The sequence below is a fragment of the Sciurus vulgaris genome (genome assembly GCF_902686455.1).
Source record: "Sciurus vulgaris genome assembly, chromosome: 2".
Taxonomy (NCBI): Eukaryota; Metazoa; Chordata; class Mammalia; order Rodentia; family Sciuridae; genus Sciurus; species Sciurus vulgaris.
The window spans coordinates 203330370-203358005 of NC_136462.1; the positions used below are offsets into that span (position 1 = coordinate 203330370).

A 27636-nucleotide genomic window follows, 5' to 3' on the forward strand; every position below is an offset into this window, starting at 1 on the left:
CCTTTCTCGGAGACCAACGGCCGGCCGGGCGGGCTCCTTCCCCGCGGGTCTGTGCTCTTCAAGATGCCCTCAAGTGGGGCTTCGTACTGGGGATTGAACCCGGAGCCCTCTCCCAGTGAGCAACCCGGTCCTCCTCATTTTTGATTTTGAGACGGGATCTCCCTAAGCTGCCCACGCTGACCTGGAACTTGTCTTCCTGCTCTACCTCCTAAGTGTATGGGGTCCCAGGCGGCCTCCGAGTGGGTGGGCTCATGGGCGTGGGCTCCGAGTGGGTGGGCTCATGGGCGTGGGCTCCGAGTGGGTGGGCTCATGGGCGTGGCCTCCGAGCGGGTGAGATCATAGGCACGGCCTCCAGTGGGCAGAATTGTGGGAGTGGTTCCTAGCGGGCGGGATCACAGGCTGGCCTCCCAGCGCTTCTCCGTCTTGACTTTACTGAAGTGATTTTCACAAGCTTGGCTACGGGGTCCATGTAAACATTTGCTGTGTGTACCCTCTGCCCTCCAGGTCTCTGTTTCTACATGAGTAGTGTCCTGGTCAGGAGGAATTCATTCTTCCAGCAATCTGTAGTGGACAACAGATGTGATCCTTGCACCCAGCCAGTGGTGATGGTGGCTGAGAAGAATGGCCTGGGCCAAGAGCAACATTCCTGGGGCCAGCACAGTGGGTCAGAGCCTCCTGATGGGAGGTGATGACCTGCAAGGGGCCTGGCTGCCCCCACCCCCCTCGGTGGTCCAACTCAGTCCTCCCTTCCCAGTGGGGATGAGCGAGGGTGGGCTTTACCTGTAATGGGGCTTCCTGCCCCTTCTCTCTTGAGGTTTGGTCCATATGGAGTGGATTGTTGGTGGCGTGAGTGGCCTCAGGCCAGTCTTCCTCCTGGCCCATCTGTTGTTGGGACAGGCAGGGACTTGGGAGACAGATGGACACTTTGGGTGAGGAGACGAACTCTGACCTGGACTGGCTCTTCTCTGGCTCCTTAATTAGTAACCCCTGCCCATGGCCCTGACCCCATCCTGGGCGCATGGGTGTCTGCAAGGAGCCATCTCCAGAACTGGCCCTGACTGGTGACTTCTGGGCAGCTCTTGCAGAGGCCGGGGCTGCTGCTGCCTCCTGGTGGGCCAAACGCTGGGCTGCCTGTCAGTGAGTCCAGGATGTCATGGGAGGCACTGAGGACAGACAGGGCAGCGTGGCCAGCCCAGTCCCTGCCCAGCCTGCAAGATGGGTCACTCTCCAGAGCAGGCGGTAGAACTGAGTTTACTTGCAGTAGAATGAAGGATAGAGAAAGGCCCTGAGCACTCCCACAGTCCCTGTGCTGGCAGGTCCCACTCGGTGCTGCCCTGCAGGGCAGGGACAGGCGCTCTGGGCCCAGGGCCCTGCATCCTGTCTGGGAGTCGCTTCTCTCCTGCGGCTTTGCCTCACTGTTCACAAACTGCATCTTCCTCTGGTGGGGAGAGAGTTGGGTGTCTGTTTGCTCGCGGGCAAGATTCAAAGGGTTTGAAGAATAAATGTTTTCCTAAGTTTTAGCTGACATTCAATTTTAATGACTTTCTAAACAAAGTAACCACTGGCTTCATGGCTGGCGGTGTCTGACAGGTGTTTGCCCATGTGGGAAGCTGCTGCTGAAAGCTTTTCCTAATCGCTCATAAATAACAGGCACTTGGACGCTCCCTTTGTAGGTGGCACTGCCAGCAGCCAATTTGTTCCTCAGAAGTGGCCACGCTGCCTGTCAATCAGCTCTTGCCGCAGGCACTTTTTGGTGATTAGAAGCCCCTTGGAGAGCGAGAACTCCAAATTAGTTTTAAATAAAAAATAAGAATATTCATGCTGCTGAACATCTGAAGGCGCGGGAACAACAGAGTCCAGACCGGAGGCAGGGTCCAGGCGCCGCTGGGGAGGGGCTGCAGGCTAGGGCCACCAGGGGTCCCAGGGGCCAGGCGTGGGTGGTAGCACACAAAGGACCACCGAGGCAGGATGCCAGGCTTGGCACTTGCTGGAACAGGAGGGAACGCCGTCTGGAAACACGGCAGTCACACGAGAGCGCGGCCCTTGTGGTGGGACTAATTGGCAGGCTGGCTGCAGGAGCGTTTCATGTCACTGCGGCTTTACTGGAGCATGGAAGCCCCTCTGGAGGGCAGGGAGGAAGGAGAACGGTCTCCTTGAGAGGAGAACAGTGTTCCTTTTGAAGAAGGTGCAGTGAGCGGGCCAGTGTCGGAAGGAGCAGATCTGGGTGGCGGCCACTTGGCAGCCCTACCCTGGGACCCTTGGCTTGCCTCTTCGTGGGGGCCAGGCCCAGCTGGCTTGGCCCTGCCCTCCTCCCTCCACCTGGGGCGGGACATGGCAGCTGTTGTCCCCTCTGAGGTTCAGGCGCTAACCCAGAGGCTCTACTCTGCCTCAGGTCCTGCCCAAGGGGCCAGACCCCATTCCGCACAGCTCAGGATCTGCAGCAACCAGCTGTACCAGGGGAAGATGGCGTCCAGCCTGGGCTAAGGGAGGTTGTGATGTCTTCCCCAAGGAGGCGAGGGAGCAATGCGGGCACTAGGGCTTTGTATCCATATGTGCAAAGGCCTGAGGGTTGCAGGAACTGAAACTAATGCCTCTCTGCATTTGGCGCAGGAAGTTTTTGGGAGACACTGTGGAGCAAATTGGCTGCATGGAAGCCTCTGGAATCTCCTAAAGGTCACAGGTTCTCCAGAAGGTCATGGCATGAGGGCTGAGGATGGATTCAGGGGATGCAGTAGCCAACCCACCTTGGGGTCTTCAGGGGCTGCCCTCCTCTTCTCCCGGAGACTGTGGACAGAGGGTGTGGGCAGGTGTGGGGTTGGGGGCAGGTGCAGGGCTGGGGGCTGGCAGGCTGGGTGAGGGCCTGGGAGGACTGAAATCTTGCTGAAGCCGTGAGCAGGCATGGGCAGGCTGGGGACAGCAGAGAGCCTTGGGCTGCTGGAGAAAGGGATGGCTAGGAGCAGGGCAGGCCCCGGGGAGCAGGAGGCCTTGGGGCAGGGAAGCTGTTTTGGCTACCATCCAGTAGGCATGATGCTGTGAGTCAGGCCAGGCTCCGGGAAGGGAGCAGTGGTCCAGCTCTAGTTTCCCCCAAATGCACCCTTAGCCTCCTGCCCACCTCTCTACCTCCTCCCAGGAGGGACCTTCCAGTGGCCATGGCTTCCCCTGGTCCAGGATTTGCCCTTTGAGGTGGCCTCAGCCTCCACATGCGGCCCTTGCTGCAGTGCTTGCTAGCCTGGTCTGGACACATCCCGAAGACACTCCCCAGTGGTCTGGGGCGTGGACTGGAGCCTGGGGATGTCATGTGTTTGGGCTGAAGAACAAATGAAGTCCTCCTGCCTGCCCCGTCCAGTACACGGCCACAGTCTTGCAGGCCATTCTTCTGATGGTCACTCCTGTCCTCCCTGCATCTCCAGCTAGTGCGCGCTAACAGAAGACGGAGCCGCACATGGGGGGCAGCAGGGGAGCTGGTCAGGCTGGCACCCTGTGCTGCTCTAAGGGGGTGGGGAGGAAGCAGTGGTCTCTGAAGGTGACCCTGCCCTCACGGACACCCAGTCACAGGCCCTTGGCCCCCTCAGGCACCACAGGCTTGCTCCTCCTGGCCCCAGTCCCCCACCTTGGTGTCCTCACTGGTGCTGTATGGTCACTGCCGCCCTCTTGCCCACCCTCAGTGCTAGCCACTGCAGCCCAGCTGGGGTCCAGGCTCGGACTCTGGCCCTAGGCCTTGTCTGCCTGTGGGAGCTACAGACTCAGCCAGGAACAGGCCTACTTCCTCTGAGCCTCAACCTCCCCACCGGGGCCACAGCAGGTGGTGTGCAGGGTCCGGTAGGGAGCTGCTGTGGGTTGTTCCCGGGCACCGTGGGAAGGACTCCAGCAGAACTGGCAATGTCCGGTCAGCCGTGTGAGCTGCCCCAGCCCGCCTCCTTGCTCTGGCAGCAACCTCTGAGCCCAGGGCCAAGACCAGACCCCACTCCCTGCCCCATGGCAGGCCTTCGACCTCCGACCTGTGCTCCAGCCAGGGCACTCCTTGTGGCCCACCTGGCATTGTCCTCTCTTCCCCTGAGCACCATGCTGCTCCCCCCAGATGCCCCTTAAGTCCCCTTCTTAGGGTGCTCTCAACTTCCTGCGGGGCTGCTGTCCACTGGAGTCCACCAGGCATGGCCAGGCGCCTGCTCTGGGCCAGGCCCTCCATGACTGAGGCTGCCGGGCCAACATCCACATTCTTTTCTCTGGATCTCACATTTTTAAACTGTAAGATGTGTGGGTGAACTTGACCCTTGGGCCGTGGAGTGTGCTGGAGTGGCACCAAGGATGCAGAGGGCCCCTAGCGCCTGCTATCCACAGCCCTGCCTCCTTGCCCCAGAGACCACACCCAGCAGCAGCCCGGCCCCTCCCAGCCTGCGGGCCTGCCCTCGCTGCCCAGGCCTTGCCTACTCTGGGCAAGTCACAGGAGGAGGCACACCATGCGGCTTCTGGTGCCGGCCTCTCTCTCCATTGGCAGGCGGTTGGGGCGTGTCCTTGCGTCTCCTTCTCGGGACTGGACAGTATCCCACTGCGTGGTGGACCTCACTGGGTTTGCCCACTCCCTAGTTGTGCACTTGCACTGACCCCGCCTCTCAGACACTGCAGTGTGGAGCAGTCACAGGTGACACTGCCACAGGTCTGCGGCACAAGTATGCGAGTCCCTGTTCCGTTACAGCTGTGCTGGGGTCGCCAGGTCTCAGGGGCCTTTGGCTGCTGGCAGCTCAGTGGAGGCTCCAGTGGCACATCTGTCCTGCCCTGGAGCAGCACATCCAGACTTGGGCAGAGAAGAGCAGCTCCTGCCAGGACAGTGCCCGGCTCTCCCTCCCCATCCAGGGCCCTGGTGGCTAGCACAACACCGCGCTTTGCTGCATGGCTGGATGTGAGCCCTGCCTGACACGGTCTCCAGCTAAGCCCCTGTCACACCACTAAATATTTTAGCAAAGGAAAAATTTTTAAAAACGTGTGGCCAGATGTCCAAGTTGACAAAGTGCTTAAGGCGTCTGACTGATAAGAAGCCTGAGCGGCTGGCGGAGGGGATTGGAAACCCGCCCGAGGCGAGTGTGCCACACTGAAAACATCCTGGCTCTTTTGTGCGAGCTCAGCACACGGAGGTTTGAAGCTAGCATCCATCTGTCACTGCCGCGCCCTGACATTCAACAAAGCCGGATCGAACCTGGAGTGGCCGCTGCTCTGCAGCAGGCCTGAGTGGGACCGTGTGGTCAGGAGCTGGCTCAGCACAAAGGAAGCTCCATCAATATGCATGAGCCAGGCTGCTGGCTGGAGCTGGGGCTGGGTTTATGGAGAGGACCCAGGCAGGTGCCCCTGTAGCATGGGCTCCTGCTCTGCTCCCCAGAGATGGATGCTTCCTGGCAAACTGCCTTCTGAGTCCACGGGAGCCTCGGCAGGATGGACGTAGCCTACGGAGGTCACACTTGTCTCCTGGGCAGAGGGTTGGCATGGGCCCAAGGCCCATGTGAAGCCAGGCATCTCCCCAGACTTCAAGGGAGAGAGGAAAAAGAAGGCCCACGGCACGGGCCCTGGAGGGAGGCTGAGGCCCACAGAAGCAGCCACATGTGACTCACACCAGCACATGGAGCAGATGCACAGTATCACCCACACAGAGGCCCCTGGGACTGGCATGGACCCGGGACTGGGCATCACCCACACAAGGGCACGTTCCCTGAGGTGTCTGCACCCTGGATGTGTGGCTGTGGGTCCCAGGGGTGGCAGCAGTAGTGATGGTCCACTGTATCCCTCCCGTGGCACCCCGCCACATCTCCCTTGACCTGACACAGACCACCAAGGCTAGCAGGGTGTCTCTGGCCTTTCAGAGACCTACCTGGCCTGGGCGCAGGGAGTGGGCTCAATTCTCCAAGGGCCTGGCTCTGGCGCCTGCTCTGGGAAGGAGGCCTTGTGTGTGTCTGCTTCGGCTGATACGTTCAGCCCTGGGGTGTGGAGACCAAGCGACAGTCCAGAGTGAATCTGGTGATGGTCAACACGGGCAAGTCTTAGTCTGGGCCCTGGGCCCACAGGGGTCCAGAGAGCCCTGAGACAGTGGCCGCCTCTGCCCATGCTTACCACATGAACACATCCTACTTTCTTGACTTTACAAGGTGAACCAAGACTTCCAGTCCTGGAGACTAGGCAGCCCTGTCAGACAAGGTGCTTAGGTGACGTGCTCAGTGAGGCACCAGGTGAGGTGTTCAGGAGAGGCAATCCCTGCTCAGGGGAGGTGGCACCAGGCCAGCCCCAGGGTCTCAGAACCTGTGTTTTGCACAGTTGTCAGTCATGACACTGTTCGGTCCAGCCCAGTCCAAGGCCCTCTGGTTCTTGCCCAGACAGGGGGACACCCACTCACCTGGAGTCCCCTTCCCAGAGGTACCTTGGGTCATCCACAGGAACTGACACTGTGGGAGGCTGCTGTCCAACCTGCATTAGCTTTCTGTTGGGCCTTGTCAGTCAGGTAGACACCTCGACTGACCTGGACCTGACCTACAAAAGCAAATGTGGGCAGCCAGGCAGGGCAAGGGCAGGACTCGGGAATGCAGCCCTACTGATGGGACCAGTGTTGTGGGAGCAGCATGGTGCAGGTGGGCAGGGGTGCAGTTCACAGGTGGGCAGGGTGCAGGTGGGCAGGTTCACAGGTGGGCAGGGTGCAGGTGGGCAGGTTCACAGGTGGGCAGGGTGCAGGTGGGCAGGTTCACAGGTGGGCAGGGTGCAGGTGGGCAGTTTCACAGGTGGGCAGGGTGCAGGTAGGCAGGGTGTAGGTGGGTATGGATGGCAGTGGGCAGGGATGTGGAAAGCATGGGGCAGGGGTGCAGATGACCAAGAGCAGTGAAGGTGGTCATCCACCTGGCCTAGAGGCTGCCCTGCTGCAGGAGGGTGCCCCGTGGGGTCATTCTCAGCTGGGAAACATTTGCACAGGAGAAGATGGGTTCACGCCCACAGGTGGGAGGACCTTTTCTGAGTAGTGTGTGAACTGGCTTCTGTGAGACTGGTCCTGTCAAGCATTCTGATGTTGCAGGGAAGGCCCGCTTCCTGGGGCTTTGCAGGCCCAGGTGGCAGTGTGCTCCGCCCCAGCCTAGGATCAGGGTCTTTAAAACCATTCCGCAGACCAGGATGCTGAGGCTCAGGTGGTCAGCAGCTTGTCCAGGTCTCTTGGGCATTGGTCCAGGCCCTGGCTATGGCTGCCCCGATTTTCTGCTCATGACCAGGCCAGAGGGGTGGGAAGGGAAGGTTGCACTGCATCTGGGGGCATTTTGGGATCCCAGGATCTGAAGTCTTCTGTCCTCCACAGGGAGGGAGGGGTGCAAGCCTCCAGCATCCCTTCGGAATGTTCTAACGGAACCTCTGCTTTGTTTTAAAACAATAGAAGCTTAAAGTCAATCATACAGAAGAAACTTAATACTGTGCTTTTAATATGGAGTCCAGAATGGCACCCGTGTGATATGGTGGTCACCTGGTTAAGCCGTTAAGTTAGTTAACATGGACATTTATTACTGCTCATAAGAGACAGTCTCTGTGGGCAGGTGAAGTCAGCCTAGCTGTGTCTCTCTTCCCAAGTGTTTGGGGACTGGGGCAGGGTACTCAGTGTAGATAGGTAGGGACACAGAGACATCTTACCAAGAGCTGGAAAGCTCACCCCCGTGGGCTGGCAAGTGCCTCTCACACCAGTCATGCCCTGGTGCACAAGATGCAGGGTGGACATAGCTCTGGTCAGGGGGATCCAGCCCTGTGAGAGCCTGTGCATCAGCCAGCTCCTGAGGGGCCTGGAGGAGTGGAAGGGAGAGATGAGCCCAAGCAGAGCAGTCACTATCTGAGGTCACTCAGCAAAGAACCTGAGAGAAGACAGTGATGGATCTTGAAAGGGATGAATGAAGGAGACTCTGGCCACCATCTGGGAACATCCACAAGCAACTACAGAGGACATGTCTAAAGGTTGAGTCCAGACCTAGCTACTTACGTGTGGTAGGGATCTCTGGGTGTTTTCTTTATATCACTGTCAATGAGCTATCCCAGTGTGGTGGTTTTAGAGCAGGTACCCTTTGTGGGGGGCAATCCTTTTCTTGGAAAGGTGTGGAGGCCATACCTGTAATCCCAGCAACTGGGGAAACTGAGGCACAAGGGTTGCCAGGTAACTTCCAGGCCAACCTGGGCAACTTATGGAGACCCTGTCTCAAAGTAAAAGTCAAACAAGCCTGGGAATGTGACTCAGTGGTCAAGTGCCGTGCGTTCAGTCCCTAGCACTAAACGAAACCAACTCTCTGCAGACCAAGGGTTTCTGTCACACCCACGTGGGGCTTGAAGCCTGTCACTCTGCAGCTTAGATTCTCATTCTCTGTGGGAACAGGTATACGTTTACTTCCTGGCCTGGATGCTGCGGCTTCCTGGCCACTGAGGTGCAGCCCCTGTGGATGGCCCTCTGGCACAGCCTTCTGGCATGCCCAGCACCCTCAGGAGCCTTGTTGCTTGTGTCAGGTCCCGAGCTGGGCAGTGCTGGGTGTTTTGCTCAGGCACACATCTTCCTGGACAACCGCGGTGCGGGCGGGTGTGTCAAAACACCTGTGACGCCCCAGTCCTGATGTGTGCAGGCGAGAGACAGTCCTCTGTGGACAAGCTTGTGGATCTGGCCAACACTGCTTTGTGTTCTGCCCCTCTGGTGGCAGCAAGGAACCTGAGGCAGCCCCTCACCTCAGCGCAGACGAGGGCCGGGTTTCCTACGCGTGCCGTGATCTCCCTGAGCATTCAGTGTGCATGCCTACTGCCTGAGGTCACTCCTGCACGACCCCACAATGTGGCTTCTGGGCAGCGGGCAGAAGGGCCCTGAGGGTCCACTGACCCTGCTGCTTGGCTTCTGGGGCCCAGCTGGCTTGCTCGCTCTGGGGGTTCATTTGGGAGGACCAAGTCACCGAAGAGAGCTGCATATACCCTGCTGCCCTGTATGGATTCCAAGTGGCACGGTGGCTGTCCTTTGTCTCTGTCCCCAGTGAGGTTGGGGCTAACGAAAGCGTCAAACTCTTTGCTGTCCATGTGCTGCGTGACCTCTGTATGCCCTGATGGGACCCCCGAGGAGCGCTGCCTCCACCAGGAACTCAAGGCCGCCACTCCTCCCTGCAGGGACCCAACCAATCCTGGGGGACGGAGTGCCCTCGAGGGGATCACTAGGTCACCGCAGGCTGTCTGAGGGAGACTGAGACTCAGGAGTCCCGCCTGTGGAGAGGACGCTCTGCCTGGACTGCCCAGGAGGACCTGAGAAGCTGCCCTGGGAGTCCCAGCAGCAGGCCCTCAGGTGTCGGTGTCTCCCCCATCAGGCGAAGCGCTCCTTCCCTTTCTCTCATCTTTCTCTTTTGCTTTTGTTCTTGCTTCCACATTATCACTGAAATAAACCCCACCTGGTGTAAAGAGAGCATCTTCATGGTCTGTGGAGCCAACCTGCCAAATCCTGCACGGGGCATGTCCTCGGGCTGCTGTAACTCAGCACCAAGACTGGGCACTCAGGACAGTTCTGGGGCAGAAGCCCTACGCCAGGGGTCACTGTGCCATGTCCCTCCTAGGGCTCGGCAGAAGTCCTCCTCACCTCCTCTTGCTCCTGGAGGTGGCAGTCAGGCCACCTCAGTCCACCTTGCTCTCTGCTGCGTGTGTGTCACCACTGCCATGTCCCTCTGTCCCCGAGCCCCTCTTCCTCTGGCCAGAATGTGTGTCAGGATGATGGGGCTAACATGTCCAGATCCTCAGCCTTGTCCCTGTGTCCCCATCAGAGGCCACATCCACAGGTTCTGCAGATTGGGCTGTGGACCTCATCCTGGAATGATTGGGCCCCTGTGCATGAGAACCAAGGTACCCAGAGACTGAAGACAGCAGACAGGTCCAGGGCCACAGGGAGTGACTTGTTGGAGACTTAGAGACGGAAGTGTGGTCCTGGGCAGCATGCGAACACGTGGTGAGTGACCCCATCCAAGCCAAGAGCACCTGACTTACCTCAAGCAATGCCAGTCAGGGCCCTGGGGCCAGGGCCTGTGTAGATGCTGAATGCCCGCCCTAGTGGTCTCCTGGGACGCCGTGCAGGGTGCCTCAGGGACCTTATGCAGCCATGGCTAAAGCTGGCTCCCTGCTGGTCAAGCTGGACCCATACAGACCTATCTTTTGGGGGTCACCACTCAACCCACCATAGGCGCTTTCTTGTTTTGATTAGAAATATTCATAGTGGGGGAAACGCAGAGGCCACTCAGGCTGGGAGAGGAGGTCCACACCCCCCGGCAGCCCGGCACCTTCCCCAGCTGCCCCTGCCCACTCACTGGGGTCTTGCGGGATGGTGCCCGGTTACTTTTAGAGGCTGCACAATGTCCCATCTGCTGATTGTGGCCGTCATTTTCTGCCTCTAGCTGATGTCACAATGCTATTGCCATCCCATTAGCTGTGTGGACAGCACAGCTCAGGCGCATGCAGGGCCAGCAGAGCACTCAGCACCTTCCCAGAAGGAGGAAATGGCCTGGCTGCCTATCCACAGATGCTGAGTAGATTCTGTTTCCATGAACAGGACAAGGGTGGCGGCAGCTGAACAAACTTGTCACCACTTCCTGAAGTGTTCAAATGGAAGTGTATGCAAGCATGTATGTGTGAATGTGCATGTGTACACACTTGTATGAGTGGGTGTGGGTGCATATGTGCATTTGTGAGTGGGTGTGTATCTGTGTTTGCACATGCGAGCTTGAGTGGGTATGTGTGCATGTGTGTGCATGTGTGTGCATGTGTGTGTCCATGGGAGGGTGTGTGTGAATGTGCATACACACCTGTGTGAGTGGGGTGTGTGCATGTGTGCATCTGTGAGTGGGTGTGTGAGGACATGCACAGGTGTGCTTGAGTGGATGTGTGTGTGCATGAGTGCATGTGTGATTTGGTGCAAGCATGTGAGTGGGTGTGTGGATGTTAGTGCATGTGTGAGTGGGTGTGTGCATGTGTGCATGAGGATGCAAGAAGGTGTGTGTAAGTGTGCAAGTGGGTGGGTGCACATGTGCATATTTGTGTGCATGTGCATGTGAGTGGGTGTGTAGGTGTGAGCAGGTTTGCACATGTGATTCAGTGTGTGTGGGTGTGTGCATGTGGGCACATATGTGACTAGGTATGTCCCCACATGTGCACCTGTGAGTTGGTGTGTGCGCACGAGTGGGTGTGTGAAGGTGTTCACACATATGAGTGATTGAGTGCACAGGAGCATCAGGTGGGTCTATGCATGTGTGTGCAAGTGTGGGTGTGTGAAGGTGTGCAAAACATCAGTGGTTGTAAATAGGTGTGTAAATGTACATGTGTGAGTGGGTATGTACACATGCGAGTGAATGTGTGGGTGTGCACACATGTGCATGTGTGATTGGGTATAAGTGGTTTTATGCATATGTGCACATTCATGAGTGGATGTGTACATGTATGTGTGAGAGAATGTGTGGGTGTGTACACAGGTTAGTGGGTTTGTGTACATATGCATATGTGTGAGGGGTGTATGCATGTGTTAGCTGATATGCACATGTGTGCTCATGTGTTAGTGTTGGTGTTTGAGTGTGTGCATGTGTGAATGGATGTGAGCTCGTGTGTGTGTGAAGCATAAGTGTGAACAGGTGTGTAATAGTGGGTGTGTGAGCATACATGCATTTTTAATGATCGCCGATGTGTGAATGTGTACACATGTGAACGGGTATGTGTGCATACATGGGTGAGTGGGTGTGTGGGGGTGTGCATACATGGGTGAGTGTTTTGTATGTGGGAATGGTTGTATGTGTGTATGCACTTGTGTGTGTGAGTTGATGGAGTGTGTGTGTGTGGATGTGCTCGTGTGAGTGGGCCTATGTGCATGTGTGTGCATGGGCACATATTGTGTGTGGATGTGGCTCTGGTCCAGGCTGTGTGGGATGGAGGAGGAGGATCTTAAGAAGGGGAGTCTCTCTTGGGCTCAGCTTGAGGTGCAGCCTGGTTGGGGTGCAGTTATTCCTCCACCCCACCGCAGGCCTGGTTGGCTTCCTAGGCGACCTGAGCATTATGCTGGTTCCTGTGCTTGTAACAGACCTGAGCTTGGTTTACTGCCCTGTGGTCACCACCTAAATTCCTTAATGATTTTGGAATAAGGGCTTCATATTGCATTTTGTGCTGGGACTGCAAGTTCCATGAGCAGTCCTACCCCAGGAAACCCAGCGGGCAGGCATGCCTGTCATCTTTGGGAGGAAGGGTTATCAGGTGGGTTTCCACTGGGTGTTTGAACCACATGAGTTTTCCTGGTTAATGTGACTTGGGGACACTGGGGGCTAAGTGTGTGTGTGGGGGGGGGCGGGGGCTAGATGTTGCAAATAATACAGGAAGCCCAGTTCAGTTTGAATTTCAGACATGCAACAATGCAAACATTTTGGCATCAATATGTCCTGTGCAGTACTTGGGATTTATTTGATGTTTTAAAATCTCACCTCCCCAGCTGGGTGTAGCTGGGTGTAGTCAGTAGTTTCCAGGAGAGATTGGTCAGTAGGCACTACTGGGCCTAGAGACTGCTCACCTGTGCAGAATCACCTGCTCCTGGGTGGAGTGGGTTTTCTCTACAGGCAGAGAACCTTCTAGGCAGGCTTCTTCTGAGGCAGGGTTGCAGTTACCATGTGTAATGTGTGGAGAAGCAGGTCACCCTTCCAGATCAGCGTCCAGCACGCAAGGGCAGCTGCTCTGTCCATCTGGATGCTGATCTGGACCTCCATCCAAGCCTCAGTCCAAGGTCTCACCAATCGACGTCTGCTGGTCTCCATTTAATGAGTGATTTTGGATTAAAATGGGAGTCAACAGGGCACAGATCTATATTTATTCTCAGCAAAATGAAAATTGCAAAGATTTACTTAGGGTCATTACGGAGGAAATTTAATCACAGCCTCATCCATAACATCCCATCGCGCCGGAGGGATAACTGTGCTGCCACAGGGGGATTATGAGTGCCTCCCTGGAACACAGCCCCTGGCACAGCAGGTGCTCCCACAAGGCGAGAGGGGCCTCTGGGGGTCCCCAACAGGGTATCTGCCGCTCGCCCTGAGGACGTGCTTGGCTTATTAGAGACTTCTCCATCAAAGAAGCACAACAAGAGGAGAAAGTTGAGCCAAGATGTGAGGAGGAAGCAGGCAGGCACAGAGGTGCAGGCCTGTAATCCCATCGAGGGAGGCCGAGGCAGGAGGATCACAAGTTCAAGGCCAGCCTGGGGTACTTAGGCCCTAAACAACTTAGTGAGTCCTTGTTTCAAAGTAAAAAATAAAAAGGGCTAGGGATGTGGCTCAGTGGTCAAGTGCCCCTGTTTTCAATCCCTGGCAACAACAAAAACATTCCAAGTAGGGAAAAGTCCCCATCTTCCCACCTCACGGAGGTAGCCTGTGGCTCGGGGGCGCCTCTCTGGCCCCCCTGCATTTCCTGGGCTGTGATTTTGGAGCACCTACTCATTTCCTTCCTTTCTCAATTGAACATGCATTTCCTATCCCTTCAGGAGATTTTCCATGACTGCTTTTTATTCTGTGATTTCTGGGGGTCTTTAGTGCCCACTGCCAAGCACTGGGCAGCCCTGGGCTCACTGCCCTGACATCCCCACCTCCTCCTAGGGTACCCTTGTAGCTTCTGCTTAGCCAATCCTCAACGGGCATACAGGCTCAGGCCTCCTGGCCAGGATGGCGAGCTGGGCCCCACAGCAGACTGGGCAAGCCAACTCCCTCCTCCTGCCTAGTCTCCACCCACCAGGTGTATCACTGCTGCCTCAGTCCAGAAGCAGCTGTAGGAACGTGGGACGCAGGGACAGAGGACCTTTAGCAGGGATCACGCTGGGGCCTCCCTGTGTCTGCTCTGGGGTCCAGAGTTCCAGGCAGAGCCTCCTTTGGAAACCTCAACACAGATGGATCACGTCTTCCCAGCGAGATTAAGGCCAGACTGGCCACTTCACCCTGCAACATGTCTGTGGTGTCACAGAAGCTCACGCCCATTACTGCTGCAGAAATCCAGGTGGCCCAGGACCACATGTCTGCAGCAGCCACTGCAGCTACTGGGTAACAATGCCAGCAGCACCAGCCCCGTGGGCGTGAGGCTTGAGGCAGGAGCCTCGGCTGCTCCGCACTGAGCAAGGAGGCCGCCAACCCCTCCATTCACTGTGGCTCTATGGAGGCCATGGCTGGAACCTGCAGACGGGACAGCTCAGTGGTCACAGGCAGGGGACGAGGGTGATGTTCTATAGTGTTCTGTGCCTAGGTACATGGAACTGTGTCCCAGAAGGTGGACTTGGGTGTGTGTGAAGTGGACATCAGTAGACTTGACCTCACGAGTCCCAGAGGTGGATCTTGGTGGCACAGCCTGGAGAATGTCCTTGGCGCCGCTGGATTGTAAACTCAAGAGGGTTAGGATGGGGCTGGGTGGCTTCGGCAGGTCCGCCCCGTGTACTTGAGGCCCTGGGTTTGACCCCAGCACTGGGAAAAAAAAAAAGTTAAATGATAAGTGTTTTGCACATTTTACCACAATAAAAAGATTAACAGAATTGCGTTGTGAAAGAAGGAGCTTCCTTGTGGGAGGGCCATCTGTTGGACGTGCTTCTCCCTCAGCAGGAGTGGGGACCTGACCTCCTGCCCCTTCCGGACAGGAGTGCTCGCGGAGCCTGGGTCTGCCCGGGGGATGGCTGTGATTGCAGCCTGCAAGGGCAGCCAGAACGTCCTGCTCCCTCCTCAGTTCTGCCTCTCCACGGAGCAGGGACAGGGGCCCAGGTCTCCTGGTGGAGGGTTTGCTGAGGACGCAGGCACACAGTGCTGGGGACAGAGCCCAGGCCCCTGAGCCTCTCCCTGCCCAGGCACTGGGCTGGCGGAGCTCAGGCAGCCTCTCCCTGGTGTGGGAGGGAGACTGCTGGGCAGGACCTCTGGCCTTGCATGGAAGGCTCTTTGTTCACACTGGGGAGAGGCAGAGGCAGGGGCAGGGCCAGCGGAAGGCCCAGTGCTCCCTTGACCTGCGCATTCAGCCAGTCTGCAAGCCGCAGTGAGGCTGCTTAATGGGGTCAGTGTCCTTGAGAGTCCCTCTGCTTCCCTCATCTGTCAGCATCGCCGTGGTAGATTTGACCACAAGGTCCCCACCAAGCCAGAGACAGTTCCATCAAAGAACAGGTCTGGGGGAGCCATGTTCTCAAAAGCACCCTTTAAGCCAGCAGTAATAAGCAGGAAACCAGAGACCACCCGGTCAACCCCTGCCCCCTCCCAGGCTTCATGTCCTGCCAGGTGGGCGTCCCCCGCATCTTATCCAGCACAGAAGCTGGGACACTGGGCAGTGGGGAGGTGGCCAGGATGGGTAGAGGCACCTGGGGTGAGGGATTGAGACCCAGGAAATGACTGCAGCCCAGGGAATGACCCCCCCCCACCTGAGTCCATCCTGATTGTGACCAAATTTGTCTGTCCTTGCTCCCTATAGTTGTACAACGAGGCTGTCCCCCTGCTGAGTGAATGCTACCTCTCTTGGGTCCCACCGGTGGTCCTGGCTCTGTCTCCTGATCTGCACAGAAACTTCCCACCTGCCTTTAGGAGCAGCCATGTGGGCAGCAAGGTGCCCTGTGTGAACTTCAATGTTTGCTTTCAGCTGGATGCCCAATTCCTCTGGGCCTTTGGTCTTCAGGCACATTTCTGTGCTGTGTGTCTTGGAACAATGCACACGGTGGGGCCAGTGGGGCTGAGCAGACTGAGTTGGAATCAGAACTTTGCTGTTTGGAAGAATGAGCTTCCCTCTGAACCTCTAGCCCCAGCCACCCCCTTGGAAAACATGGCCAGTATAATCCTATGGCTCCTTGTCCCAGACCACAGTTCTCAGCTCCAGAAAGTTCTGGAAATGGAAGCTTTCAAAAGTGCATTTGTCAGCAGAACATGTCCTAGGTCAGCAGAGTCTCACTCCCTTTGGGCTTCAGGTTTCAGGAAGCCTGTGAGGGGGCTTGGGCAGTGCCGCAGCCCCAGGTCACATGCCCCAGCATGAGGGTCCTGTCCCCAGGGGTTCCACAGCATCTCCTCCTACAAATGCCAAGTGAGAAGTCAGCTGCTTGGCCAGGACCATCCAGGGTCAGCCCCCTGGCCGGTTCTGTCCTTGCTCAGACTTCACCACAAGACAGGAAGCTTGAGGCTGGCTGTGGCGGCCAGGCTGTGAGCTGTCCTCCTCTGCTCTCCCAGGGTGGCTCCCGAAGCAGCTGCTCTGCCATGGTCTCGTTCCCTCCCGGCTGCCTGCCAGGGGACCATCGAAGCTGGGACAGGCTGAGCCATGGCTGCCCTCAGGGACAGAGTTGAGGCCTGGGAGGACTCGGCGGGGGGGGGTCTTCCCTTCCTTTGGTCCATGCGATCCACTGAAGCTAGCTGTGGTGCCATGGCGACCTGCCAGGGCCCAGGGCTCAGCCGCGTCTGCCCTTCTGCCTGGCAGTCCCTAGAGGGCTCTGCAGCCTCGGGCTCCCCCTCCCTGGGCTCCTTTCCCGTGTAACACTGTGGACGGAGGTCAGAGGTCAGATGCGCCCCTGAGCAAGGGACTGGCTGACAAGTGAGATGGGGAGGAGCAGGTGGAGGGGCTGGCCAGCAGGAGGCCTGGGGGTGCTGGCCTGGCAGGAGCCCCATCAGCTGCCCTGCTGGCTCTACCTTCCGTTTTCTACCAGGCTCCAGGAGCAACCTGCTGGGCGATCTGCTCTTTGTGTTTCCAGGACTTTTCCTTAGTCTGAAAGACTTGTGTCCCAGATAACTGGGGTGCTGGCTCTCCACATAACCTCAGTAAAACATGCCCAGACTGGGCAGAGGGGAAGGAGGCACAGGGCCTCTCAGAGCCAGGTGAGGAGACCAGAGGAGTTGGCGATCCTCGTGGGATGGGAACAATCTGCTCAGAACCAGGTCCCAGAATCTAGGGGCTGCATCGGGAGAAGCCTGGGTGCGGCAGCAGGTGCGCCAGCCAGGCAAGGACACACCACAGGGAACACACACGCACACACAACACGTGCACACACATGCACACCATGCGGCAGCACGTTCAGGTAACATGGGGCAGAGAGAAAGTGGGTGCCCCATGCCCCAGCTCTGTGCATGTCCCCTGTCTAACGGGCACAAGGCTGCTGCAGATGGCTGGCCAATGCTGCCTTTGCAGACCAGCCAGGTCCCCCTGAAGCTGGTGCAATCCACACCTCAGCTGGGGCAGCGACCAGGGCTCAAGATCCCATGGTATGTGTGGGGCATTTTAAGGAGCACATGTTGATGGTCAGGGGACAGGGCTGCCGACGAGGAGGGGTTGTGACAGAAACTTTTCTTCCCAAAGAGGCTGCAGGGGTGGGCACTGGGAGCGGGAGGAGGGGAGAAGGGGCGGCAGGCAGTGGCTCCCTGCCTGACAGCCCTCCAGCAGAACCTGCACGCCCTGAAGTTACTACGGCAGAGCAGCAGGACGTACCGCGCTGCGTGAATCTGCTCTGTCTGCACATCACTGCTGACTCAGCCCAGAGGGCAGATCCCAGGGTGGAAGAAGAGGGTTACTTTTGAGTTTCAGCAGCAGGTGAAAGGCATTTACTTTGGAAACCCAGCTTCTCTAACATCAAATTAACATCTTCCCATCCAACCTGGATGTTTGAACAGAAGTTCCAACCTCACTGAGTTCGGCACCGAGGGCTTCACGGGCCCTGGAGGTTGGGACAGACCTGTGAGGAGGAGCACTTCCACACAGGGCCCTTCTGCCAGAGCTGGCCTCAGCGGCCCTGGGCACCAGCCGGCTCCCAGGAGGTCTGAACCTGGGTGTCGAAGCTCCTGGGTACCTCCATCAGGGTCCCCGTGTGTCACTGTCACGGTGTCTTGGCCTGCAGGGTCCTGGCTCCCGCCCACCATGCCAGTCCTGCCTTTGGGGTGCAGCTTGCTGCCTGAGGTCAGCTCTGACCCTTGTCAGATGGTGGCAGCAGGCTCGCGGCCCCAGGTGTTTCTGGAGACGTGGTTTGTCCACATGTGTGAAGCTCAGAGCCCAGCTGTTCCCAGGGCTGTTGTGATGTCAGTGTCATCCGAAATCAGAAGACTGGAAGTGCCGAGGGGGCGGGCACGCGGCTCCGGACACCACCAGCAGAGGCAGCGAACGCTGGCACAAGGATGCGTCCTGTCAGATGCCCGTGGCCTCTGGGAGCATCCTGTGCGCTGCAGTCAAATACCAAGACTGGCTGAAGCCTCATCAGGTCAGACAGGGCTGTCCACGTGGAACTGGGGTCTGGCCTCATGTCAGGCTGAATCAGGGGTTCCCGGGAGGGAGACTGACTGTGGGCTCATTGCATGGACACAGTGGGACTGGAGGCAGACCCAGGGTGGTCGGGAAGAGTCTGGACGTTCTCTGAAGCACCTGAACGTCCTGTGAATCCCCTAAGCCAAAGTCTGCTCCCATCCCAGGTGGCCCAGGGTGAGCAGGTCTGCCAGGTGGCCTGAGTGTCGTGGGGAACAGAGGCCACTGGCGGGTCCACACACGGCTGGCTGTGCCTTCTGGAAACGCAGACTGCAGCTACCTGAGCCAGGAGGCACCTTGTCTTTCTGTTCGAGCCATGGACACAAACCAGGGAGAGAGGAGGCAGGCAATATGGCCTCTGCAGAGGCTCCCTTCCACACAAGCTCCTCACCAGCCTGACTCTCCTTTACAAGAGACTCAAGAACACATCTGAGAGCAAAAGCAGCCTCTCTAATTAGAGGAGCACACTTGGACCCAGAAAGGATGGCATCAACCTCTTTTTACCCCGGGAAATGCCAGCTTGAGAGGTCTCTTTCCTCACCACTTGACCTTTGTGCATTTAGTGGCGATCCAGGCTTTGCTCCTCCAGGGTTGAATTTGTGACTGTGTTTTAACTTTCCAGTTTTATGAAACAGACTCTCGCTAGCGTTTTGGAACACAGTGGCCAGGGCCACAAGTCCAAAGAGGCAATTGTTGGAGAAATGATTTAATACACAGCAAATCCCTCTATCTCCATCCCTTCAAATGGGATGCCCAAAGAGATTAAAGACTAAAAACATATCACAAACAAATTTACATTATAAAATTGCTGTAATCATTCTCTGCTGGATTAACCAGGGCTTAGGGGCTGCTGCTCAGGGTCTTGCTCCAGGTCCTTTTCAATAGCTGATGAGAAGCCAGGGTGGCTTTGGGGCCAGGAGGATATTTGTGTGTTCCACCCACCCTTTGAGGAAAGCAGCATTTGTCGGTTAACGTTCCCGGCCCGGAAGGAAACAGACGGGCCTCTTTGCTGGGCCCTGTCTGTACTGGACGCGCTTCAGCTTGATCACAAGGTAAAAGGTTCCCCAGTGCCCTGGCAACACCTGCACAGTGAGAGGGAAGAGCTCTTCTTTGGGATGAAACTGATGAGAGGAAGCAGCCGGAGTCCAGCCTGCTGGTAGGAGGGTGCTGGGAACTCTGGGGCCAACCCCAGGCCCCAGGGGTCAGGGCTGGGCCAGGGTAGCTCTGCCCCAGTTTGAAGCTTGCTGCTTGTGTCTGCAAGCCAGGCATGTTCTGGCGATGGCATTTCTTAACGAGGGAACAAAGGCCATGGGGCCAGGCACCTCCACACCCGGGGCTACAGGTGCAGGAGCCTTCTGAGCAGGTGGCAGAGGTGGCAGGCTGAGCGCAGGGCCGCAGACACCAGAGGAGTGTGCGGCAGCCTGGGTGTGCATGAGGAAGGAGGAGAGGGGAGGCCAGGAGCCTCAACACTGTCTTCTGACCTGCATGGGACTCTCCACCTGGCACGCAAGGAGGGGCAAGGAGGCAGGCCAGCAGCAGACACCACAGGAATGTGGTGGGCAGACGGCGTAGGACCTGGCTGGGTGATGTGACACTTCTGCCCACAGAGGGACTCCTCCGCTGGACTCAGGGAAGCCAGCTTCAAACTCCTAGAGCCAGGCTTTGTCAAGGAACCACGCCCTGGAAAGACCAAGCCAGGAGCTCACAACCAGAGGTGAACCCTGGTTTGCAAAGTGCTGAGGCCTTCACCTGTGTGGTTAGCAGGGGCAGGTGGCTCTGCTCCAAGACTACCCCTCCCCAGGGTGGGGAGGACCCAGGGTTGTCACCATGCATGTGCCTTTGATGATGGAGGAGGGTATCCACCCTAACCCAGTGGCTCCCAGGCGCATTGGTTAGCCAACGAGAGGCCGAGAGGCTGGAGGGCCTGGGGAACCTGCATGCCTGCGGAGGCTCGGACCCCACCTCTCTAGGCAGAAGGATGGTGGTGGCTCTTCCTGCTGCCTGCCCCAGCCCACCTGCACTTTGGAGGAAGACTTTGCCTGTGTGCCTAGCTCTAGAATTTACTCCTGGTGTCAGTGAACATTTCTGGTTACTATTAGGCAAAGAGGCAAAGGAACAGTCACTTCAGGTGTTTTGCACACAGCACAGACGGGGGGCCGTGCTCACCATGTGTGGTGACTGAGCACTGGATACGTGGCTGGTCCAAGCAGAGGTGGGTTTTGCACACAAGACTGCAGTTTGAAGATTTGGTACCAAAAAAAGTAAAAGATCTCACTGATCATTTATAAACATGGATTACAAGAGGACATGGTGATATTTTGGATATGTTGGGGTGAATAAAAGTGATCAATAAAGCTGATCTCACCTGCTTCTGTTTACTTTTTTATGTGGCCATTAGGAGACAGCCCTGCTTGGTTCTGTGTGGGACGTGCTGATTCGAAGGGCTGGTGGGATAGCGCAGTCCTGGGGACACTGGCCCCCCTAAAAAGCTCCTACACCTGAACTCTGCAGAGGGCTGGCTCAGCTCCCCCTGATAAGAGAAGCCCCCCTCCCCCACTGCGCCTCACCCAGTGCTGGAGAAGCCTGCCCTGGCGTGGGGCTGCACCTGTGTGGAGCTCTTTTCAGGTTCTCCACACACCTGCCGGAGCACGACCCTTGGGAGAGAAGACAACCTTGGCTATTTCAGAAGAGCTGCAGGCTGGCACGCAGGCCATAGGGTGGTCTCGGGAGGGGAGGTTGGGTCTGCAAACCTGGGGTGTCTACTTTGGTAGACTGGATTGCTTCCTTAGTCGCCATTGTTGAAAAAGCTACTTAATCTCAATATGAAAAACTACATTCCACTCAACCCCCATGAGAGACTTGCGAGATTTTAGAGAAAAACAGACAGTTTGGTAATACAAGCTATTTAAATTTAATTTGAACCTTCATTCAAGCTAAGTTATCAAAGAAATTTTTTACTAGTGAAATGATTCTTTTTAAAACTTGTTTTCATCCAACGGGGGAAGATTTTCCTTCACCAATTTCTTACTTCATGTACTAGCTAACAAGTAGTGCTGTGGATCAGAGACTATCTGGGCCCAAGAAGCAGCTGTCCCTTGATACAATTGTCTGAAAATTGAAATTATGAATTCAGTCACAGATGGACACTATTCAATATGATATTAAAATTTAATCATTAGTTTTTTGTAAAATAAGTTTATTTCAGATACTTTATTCTGATGGTATTCATGATGTACTACACATCTCTGTCTTAACTGAAATACTTACATTACAACAAGTAAGTAATTTACAAAGTTGATGTCAGATGGCTTTCAAACGACCCCACAATTAACCTAGTTTTCCTGCCTTGACTTACTAAAGGGGATCTGGAATAGTCTAACACTAAGTTTTTTGGATGTGCAAAACTGTGAATTGAACTATTGAGGGAAAAGATGTAGAAGAAATAAAAATGGAAATTAGCAGGAGCCAGTGTTAGCATATGTCTTGATAAATACGACTTACACTTCATTTTGCAAATACAAAAAGGCCTTTTAAAATGTATTAATTAGAGTTAAGCGCCGTGGACAGGGGCTCCCTGGGACAGAGAGCCTCTGCACAGTAGCATAGTATTAATGAAGGGGAAATCCAATTGCCGGCTCTGCAGAAGGCGTTGGGTGCTCTGTGTGGGGCTGCCTGGTGGGCGTGCGCTGCCCCTTGAACCAAGGACAGTGACAGAATTCAGAGCTGCGTACCAATTTTGAGAGACAGACCCCATTACTGCTCATGGCCATGGGGGTCTCGGGGACCCAATAGATTACTCACCCGTTGTAGCCGGGCCTCCTCCCTCCACCCTTGGAAACGTGCGGGAGTTGGTAGGGAGGTCCTGGGGCTAGATTCGGGTCCTGTGCTGACCCGCGCAGGCTGTGAGGACCCGGCTCCATCAAGCAGTCCTAGGTAGAGGGCGCACCAAGTTCTCCATCCCACGGGGCGGAAAGCGGTGCCTGAGGGGTCCAGACCTGTTTAGGGACGAATCCGAAATCGCGGACTTCCAAGAGGCCTTCGCTTCCTGTGCCTCTAGGCAGGCAAGAAAATAATCGAACAAACTCAGACTTGGAAAAGGCTGGAGAGTCGCCCGGGGTCCTGCTGCGCACTGCCAGCAGCTCCTTTGCAAACCGCGGTGGTGGAGTCTCAGAGCGAACGACGCTAATCATGGGGAGGGCTGGAGTCCTGGAACCTGCGCTGGCGGGGTGTGCCGAGAGACGCGCATTCTTGGGAACGCGCCCAGAGGGAGCGCGTCCCTGCAGTGTGGCTGTAAGGGCCAACCAGGTGGTGGTCGAGTCTGGTTGTGGGGTATCGACCGGCCAAACCCCTCCGACGCTCGGTGCCTGCGCTCTGTGCCGGCGCCAGGCAAGACCCCGTCCTCGGTGGGACCAGTATCTACCCCCGCTGAGGACCTGTGACTCCTCCGCGTTGTTTTGGGAGGTACTGGCGGTGGCCGAAGGGGACCACGGTTAGTCATCCGCCACCGCCCGTCCCTAGACTCCATGGCCCCTGGCAATGGTCAGGGAGAGTGCCCAGCAGGAGCTGAGGATTCTCAGGCGTGGATTTCAGCGCCTGGACTCCAGGTCTATCCGTGCCAGGATCAGCTTCGCGCTTTGCACGGCCCCAAACTGTTGGGCGCACAAGGTCTGGGAGCGAGATCCGCCAGCCTTCTCCACTTGGGGTCCAGCCACGCATCTCCAGTACTGGCAGGGTGAGAGTCAGGGGGCAACGTAAATGGGAAGATGGAGCGGAAGGGGTGCGGCCTCTTCACGGCTTCTCGTTACAGTGTTTGCAGAGTGCCGAGGGCGACCCCGAGAAGGCGGCGCACTTGTCGGGGCAGGGCCCCAGCGTGGCGCTCGCCGAGAAGGGATACACGGCGGCCTGGCCGAAGGGCGTCAAGGGCGCGGCGGCCACGGGCGCGGCCAGGCCCTGGCTTTGGTTGAGGTAGGCCACCAGGCGCCGCATCTCGTCCAGGGCCTGGGCCTGCATGAGGATGTAGTTCTTGGCGAGCAGCAGCGTGGCGATCTTGGAGAGCTTTCGCACGGACGGGCTGTGCGCATAGGGGATGACCGCGCGGAGCCCGTCCAGGGCGTCGTTCAGGTCGTGCATGCGCCGCCGCTCGCGCGCGTTGATGCTGAGTCGCAGCGAGCGCTGCTCCCTGGGCCGCCGCCGCACGTCCGCTGCGGCCCCTGGCCCGCGCCGCCGCCGCCGCTGCTCGAAGGCGTCGTCCTCATCGCCACTCTGCTCACCGCTGCTCTCAGCCGCTGCGGCGGGGGCGCGGGGCGCGGGCACGGCGGGGAGGTCGCCGCCCGGACCTGGCGCGCCGTAGCCGCGGGCCGTCTCGGGGCCCCTCACCGCCCCGTAGGCGAGGCCTGCGGCCGCCGCGTAACCATGGCTCAGCGCCAGGTATGCGTCCCCTGACAGCGACTTGAGCTCGGCCATAGCCCGCCCGAACCGGCCGGCGCTACGTGATTCCCGGCCCCGTGAGCCCCTCTGGCTGCCCGTCTGTTCCTGAGCCTTAGCGCCCGGCCTCTCCCGCCGGCCTCCGCCCCGCCGCCGCCGCTTCCTCCTCCTCCTCCTCCTCCTCCTCCTCCTCCTCCTCCTCCTCACCGCGGCGCGCCCGGCCGGCCCGGGGGCGGGCTCTGGTTCCAACTCGCCCCCGCCTCGGCTTTAAGCCGCGGAGGCGCAGGCCGGGACTTCGAGCCGTCCAATCAGAGGGGACCTGGTGGCTGCCTCTCCCACAGCGCGACTCCACCGGCGGCACAGACGGCCAGGAGGGCGGGTAAGGGAGGCAGGATCCAGAAGCACTCACCTGCCTCTCAGCGACCCGGCCTCCTGGTGTCCCGGGTTGGCACCCCCAGACGCTTGCGTTTCACGTGGGCACCCTCATAAGCTCGCAGGAGCCACGACAGCTGAGCGGTAGCTTGTGTACAAGCGTGGGCGCAGTGCCTACCCAGCCACTGCCCTCGCTGTATGGACCTTCGCTCTGGAAGTCTTGGCCCTCCATCCCGAATGGGCCTGAGCAGTGCGTTCCCGGGTGGTTAGTGACCAGGTTGATCAGCTGGGCGGTCAGCGATCTGTGAGCACGGGGGCCCTTTCCCTGGCCAGCAGCTGCCGCACTGTCCCCCACAGGTGCCCGGTGCCTGCTGAGGTGACTCCCACATCCCCCAACATCAAGAAGTGATTCGAAGCAGGGATCAGAATTTATAGGATAAAACCCTTGCCTGAAGCCCCTTCTTTCAGTTGGTATTTCACGTGAGAGTTTCCCACATCTTGTCCTGTGTGGGATGTGAATTTTCTCTCTTTGCTAGGTGAGTAGAGGGGTTGATGGTGGAATTGGGGAGCAGAACAGCGAGAGCTGGCGAGGGGCCTGGGCTCCTGCTGTCACTCTTGGAGCTGACCATGAGCTGGGGGTGTCTTCTGTCCCTGATCTGAGTCCCAGTCGAGAAGTCTTTGGGGCATTGCAGGTGGCCTCCCACCACGGTGCTGCCAGATGCCTGCAGGGGTGACAGCTGAGTTCAGCATGCCCAATCCTGAAATTTCTCCCACTTGTAGGAATGGGTCTGGGGCTGAATGGGTCCCTGGACACAGCTTCCCTCAGGGTGAGGAGTCTCTAGAGCCAAAAATCTTTCCAGGGAGTGGAGGTGGGGGCCCATGCCTGACTGTCAGGAGTTTCTATGTGATTGAAAACCCTATGAGCATTTCAACCTGGGCAGGGTAGAAGAACTAGGCGTCCCTCTCCTATTAGGAGAGCATGTGGAGCTGGGTGCTTGTGTCCACCCCTGCTGGCAGATCTTCCTCTGTGTTTATCAACAAAACCCCCAAGTGTGGAGAGTGCCTGCACTTGGAGGACTTTCCCCAGCCCTCCAGGGGCACCCCCCCATTCCCTGTCAGCCGCACCAGCTCAAGATCCACCTCGTCGATCCTTCCAACAGCGGGCAAAGGCCAGGACCCCAGACTCCCAGGTGGGAACCTGCCTAAAGGCTGGGTGGATTAGTGAGGAGTGGCTGCTCCCTGCTCAGTGAGACAGGCCCGGCTTCTAGCAAGCTGCGGAACCACTCGGAAGGCCTGCCTGTGAGCTTGTGCCTTGGCAGAGCTGCTTGATCTCTGTCCTCCAGCTTCCACTAGGGAGAGGAACGCAGAGATGATCCAACATCGAGTGCTCTGGGCAGCTGTGTCCGTGCCCAGTGCACATTTGTGGAGTGAGCGCTGTGTGCTCTCTGGAAGGTTCTAGAAGTCTAGCCATAACAGGCCTCCCTAGATGCCATGCTGAGTGTTCATGCTTAAGAAGAAAGACACAACATGGCTAAGCGATCCTGGAGCATCAGGCCTTGCTCTGGGGCTGGGAGGGAAGCCAGAGAGGAGCGGCAGGGGTCCAGCTCTTGTCTCCCGCTGGCTTTCCCATCTGGCTGACTGTGTTCTGGAGGGTGTCACCTGCCACCAGTGTGTCCTGTCCCCAGGTGTGAGGAGTCCTGGTGAGAGCCCTGTCTTCCAGAGGCCACTCTGGCTGCCATGCTGTCGGGGGTGGAGCACTCCCTGCAGGTCCCCTCCAGGGTCCCCTCCAGAACGGCACTGCCCCAGCTGAGGCTGCCGCGAGCAGGGTACGTGGGGCGGTGGAGATCCTATGGGTCCTGGAGGCCGACAGGCTTGGCAAGGGGCAGAGGGGCTGCCTCCATGGGGTCCAGGACTCAGAGCTGCGGGAGGGGATGGGAGGCCAGAAGGTGCAGAGCTGGCATTGGCGAGGGCTCTGAAGGGTAGGGTGAGTCTGGGGATGTACAGGCGTCAATCTGCAGTCGAGGGTCGACCTCCACCCAGAGCTGGGTCTAGGGCCTCGTGCGTGGCGACCTGAAGTCACATCAGTCAGAGGCTCCCTCCCTGCGGGTGGGCTGGACTGGAGTGGGACTGGGGGCCAATCAAAAACCTCCGCTAGCCTCTACCAGCTCTGAAGGGCTGGAGGCAGGGGCGGGCAGGGCACAGGGGTGGGCCTGGCACAGGGGTGGGCCTCCAAAGGGCATCTGGGGAAAGCCACCTGCTGGGCCAGTGTGGACTCAGCAGGATCCCACGGGATTAAAAACACTCGCTGGCGAGGCCAGTTTTTGGTGCGACGCTGCCACCTGCTGCCCTGAGGGAAGATTGCAGTGCAGCTTCCTGGGCCCCTCGCCACCCTGCACAGATTGGTGGGGCTCACCCTAGGAGGACAAACCTGGCTTCCCTGCTTTCCTGTGCTCCTTGTCCTCGGCTGGATGCTGCCTGGCTGGCGAGGGCAGGGGTGCCTCTGAGGCTGGGAGTTGCCTGCAGGTGCCGAGGCAGAGCCCCAGCCTGGCCCTGCTCTGGCACCTCTCCTGGGCGGGGCGGGGCGGGGCAGTGGGCGGTGACTCTGCTCTGAGGCATCTTCTGGCTAGTTGCTCAGCCTCTCTGGGCTGTGGCCAAGCAGGGTCATCTTTGTGGCGCACATGGCCTCACCTCAGCCCCGAGGTTCCCTCGCCTCCCTGCAGCACCACCACATGACAGCAGTGCTGGCCCTGGAAGCATGGTGACACTGTCAGGGCCCATGTGGGCACCCTGTGGCTGCTGCTGGGGTCTAGTTGCCACGTCTGAGGAAAGGAGGGCTGGTGGGCAGCGGGGCCTGAGGTGCGGTGGAGGGAGCCCCTTGGCAGGCAGGAGGCGGCGGGTGTGGAGAGCGGGCGGGGTGCACAGAGTGCAAGGGCCCTGGGGAGGCACGCGGCCTCGTCTGCAGGGTGGAGAGTGTCCAGCCAGGAGACATCGTGAGCACCTCAGGGCTCCCATCCAGGCGGCCGCCGACCCAGGCAGCGTCCCCCAAATGCACACACCACCCAACGCGAGAGTCTTCTGGAGAATTCAAGAAGAGAGAAGGAAGGGCAGCCTGGCAGAGGCCACCGCGCAGCCCTGAGTGCAACCACATGGCCTTCTGGGGCCTGGCCCGCTTCGGGTGGTGAGGCCGTCTGAGGTGAGAGCTGGTGCTGGTCACTCCTAGCCGTGCCTGCGGTTTTCTTGTCAAATCCCTGAAACATTCACACAGAAGGCTGCGCTGGCCAGCGCTGGCCAGGAAGGCAAAGCACAGGCTGGACGTGCCCAGAGGATGCTGACTCCAGACCTCTTCCTGTTTCTACTGATTGTGCTACAACCCAAGCCTACTTTGAGTTGTTGTCTTTTCCTGTGATCGTTCCTAATTGTGGAAGGTGAGCGTGCGTCTGGCTGGGCTCATTCCCTGGGGCAGGCTCCCTGGGACAAGGCTGTGCCTGGGCTCGGAGGGCCTCTGAGGGAGCAGGCCTGGCTTGGCTGTTCCCTGGGACCTGACAGTGCAGGGGAGACCCTGCCCTAAGACCCATTGTTCTGGTGGGGGCT

At 58.0% G+C, this 27636-nt stretch overlaps 1 protein-coding gene across 1 annotated transcript; it reads right to left on the reverse strand.

Annotated features, from left to right (window-relative positions):
- Positions 1-13952: 13952 nt before the first annotated feature.
- Positions 13953-23845, reverse strand: BHLHE23 (basic helix-loop-helix family member e23). Its single transcript, XM_079128033.1, has 2 exons — positions 22051-23845; positions 13953-14474 (listed from the first exon to the last, which is right to left on the reverse strand). Exon 1 carries the CDS (start codon positions 23710-23712, stop codon positions 23038-23040), a length of 675 nt encoding a protein of 224 aa, XP_078984159.1. The 5' UTR covers positions 23713-23845; the 3' UTR covers positions 13953-14474; positions 22051-23037.
- Positions 23846-27636: the final 3791 nt, after the last annotated feature.

Excerpts from the sequence above, each read along its gene's own strand:
- BHLHE23 (XM_079128033.1), bottom strand. The coding sequence starts at position 23,712 with ATGGCCGAGCTCAAGTCGCTGTCAGGGGACGCATACCTGGCGCTGAGC.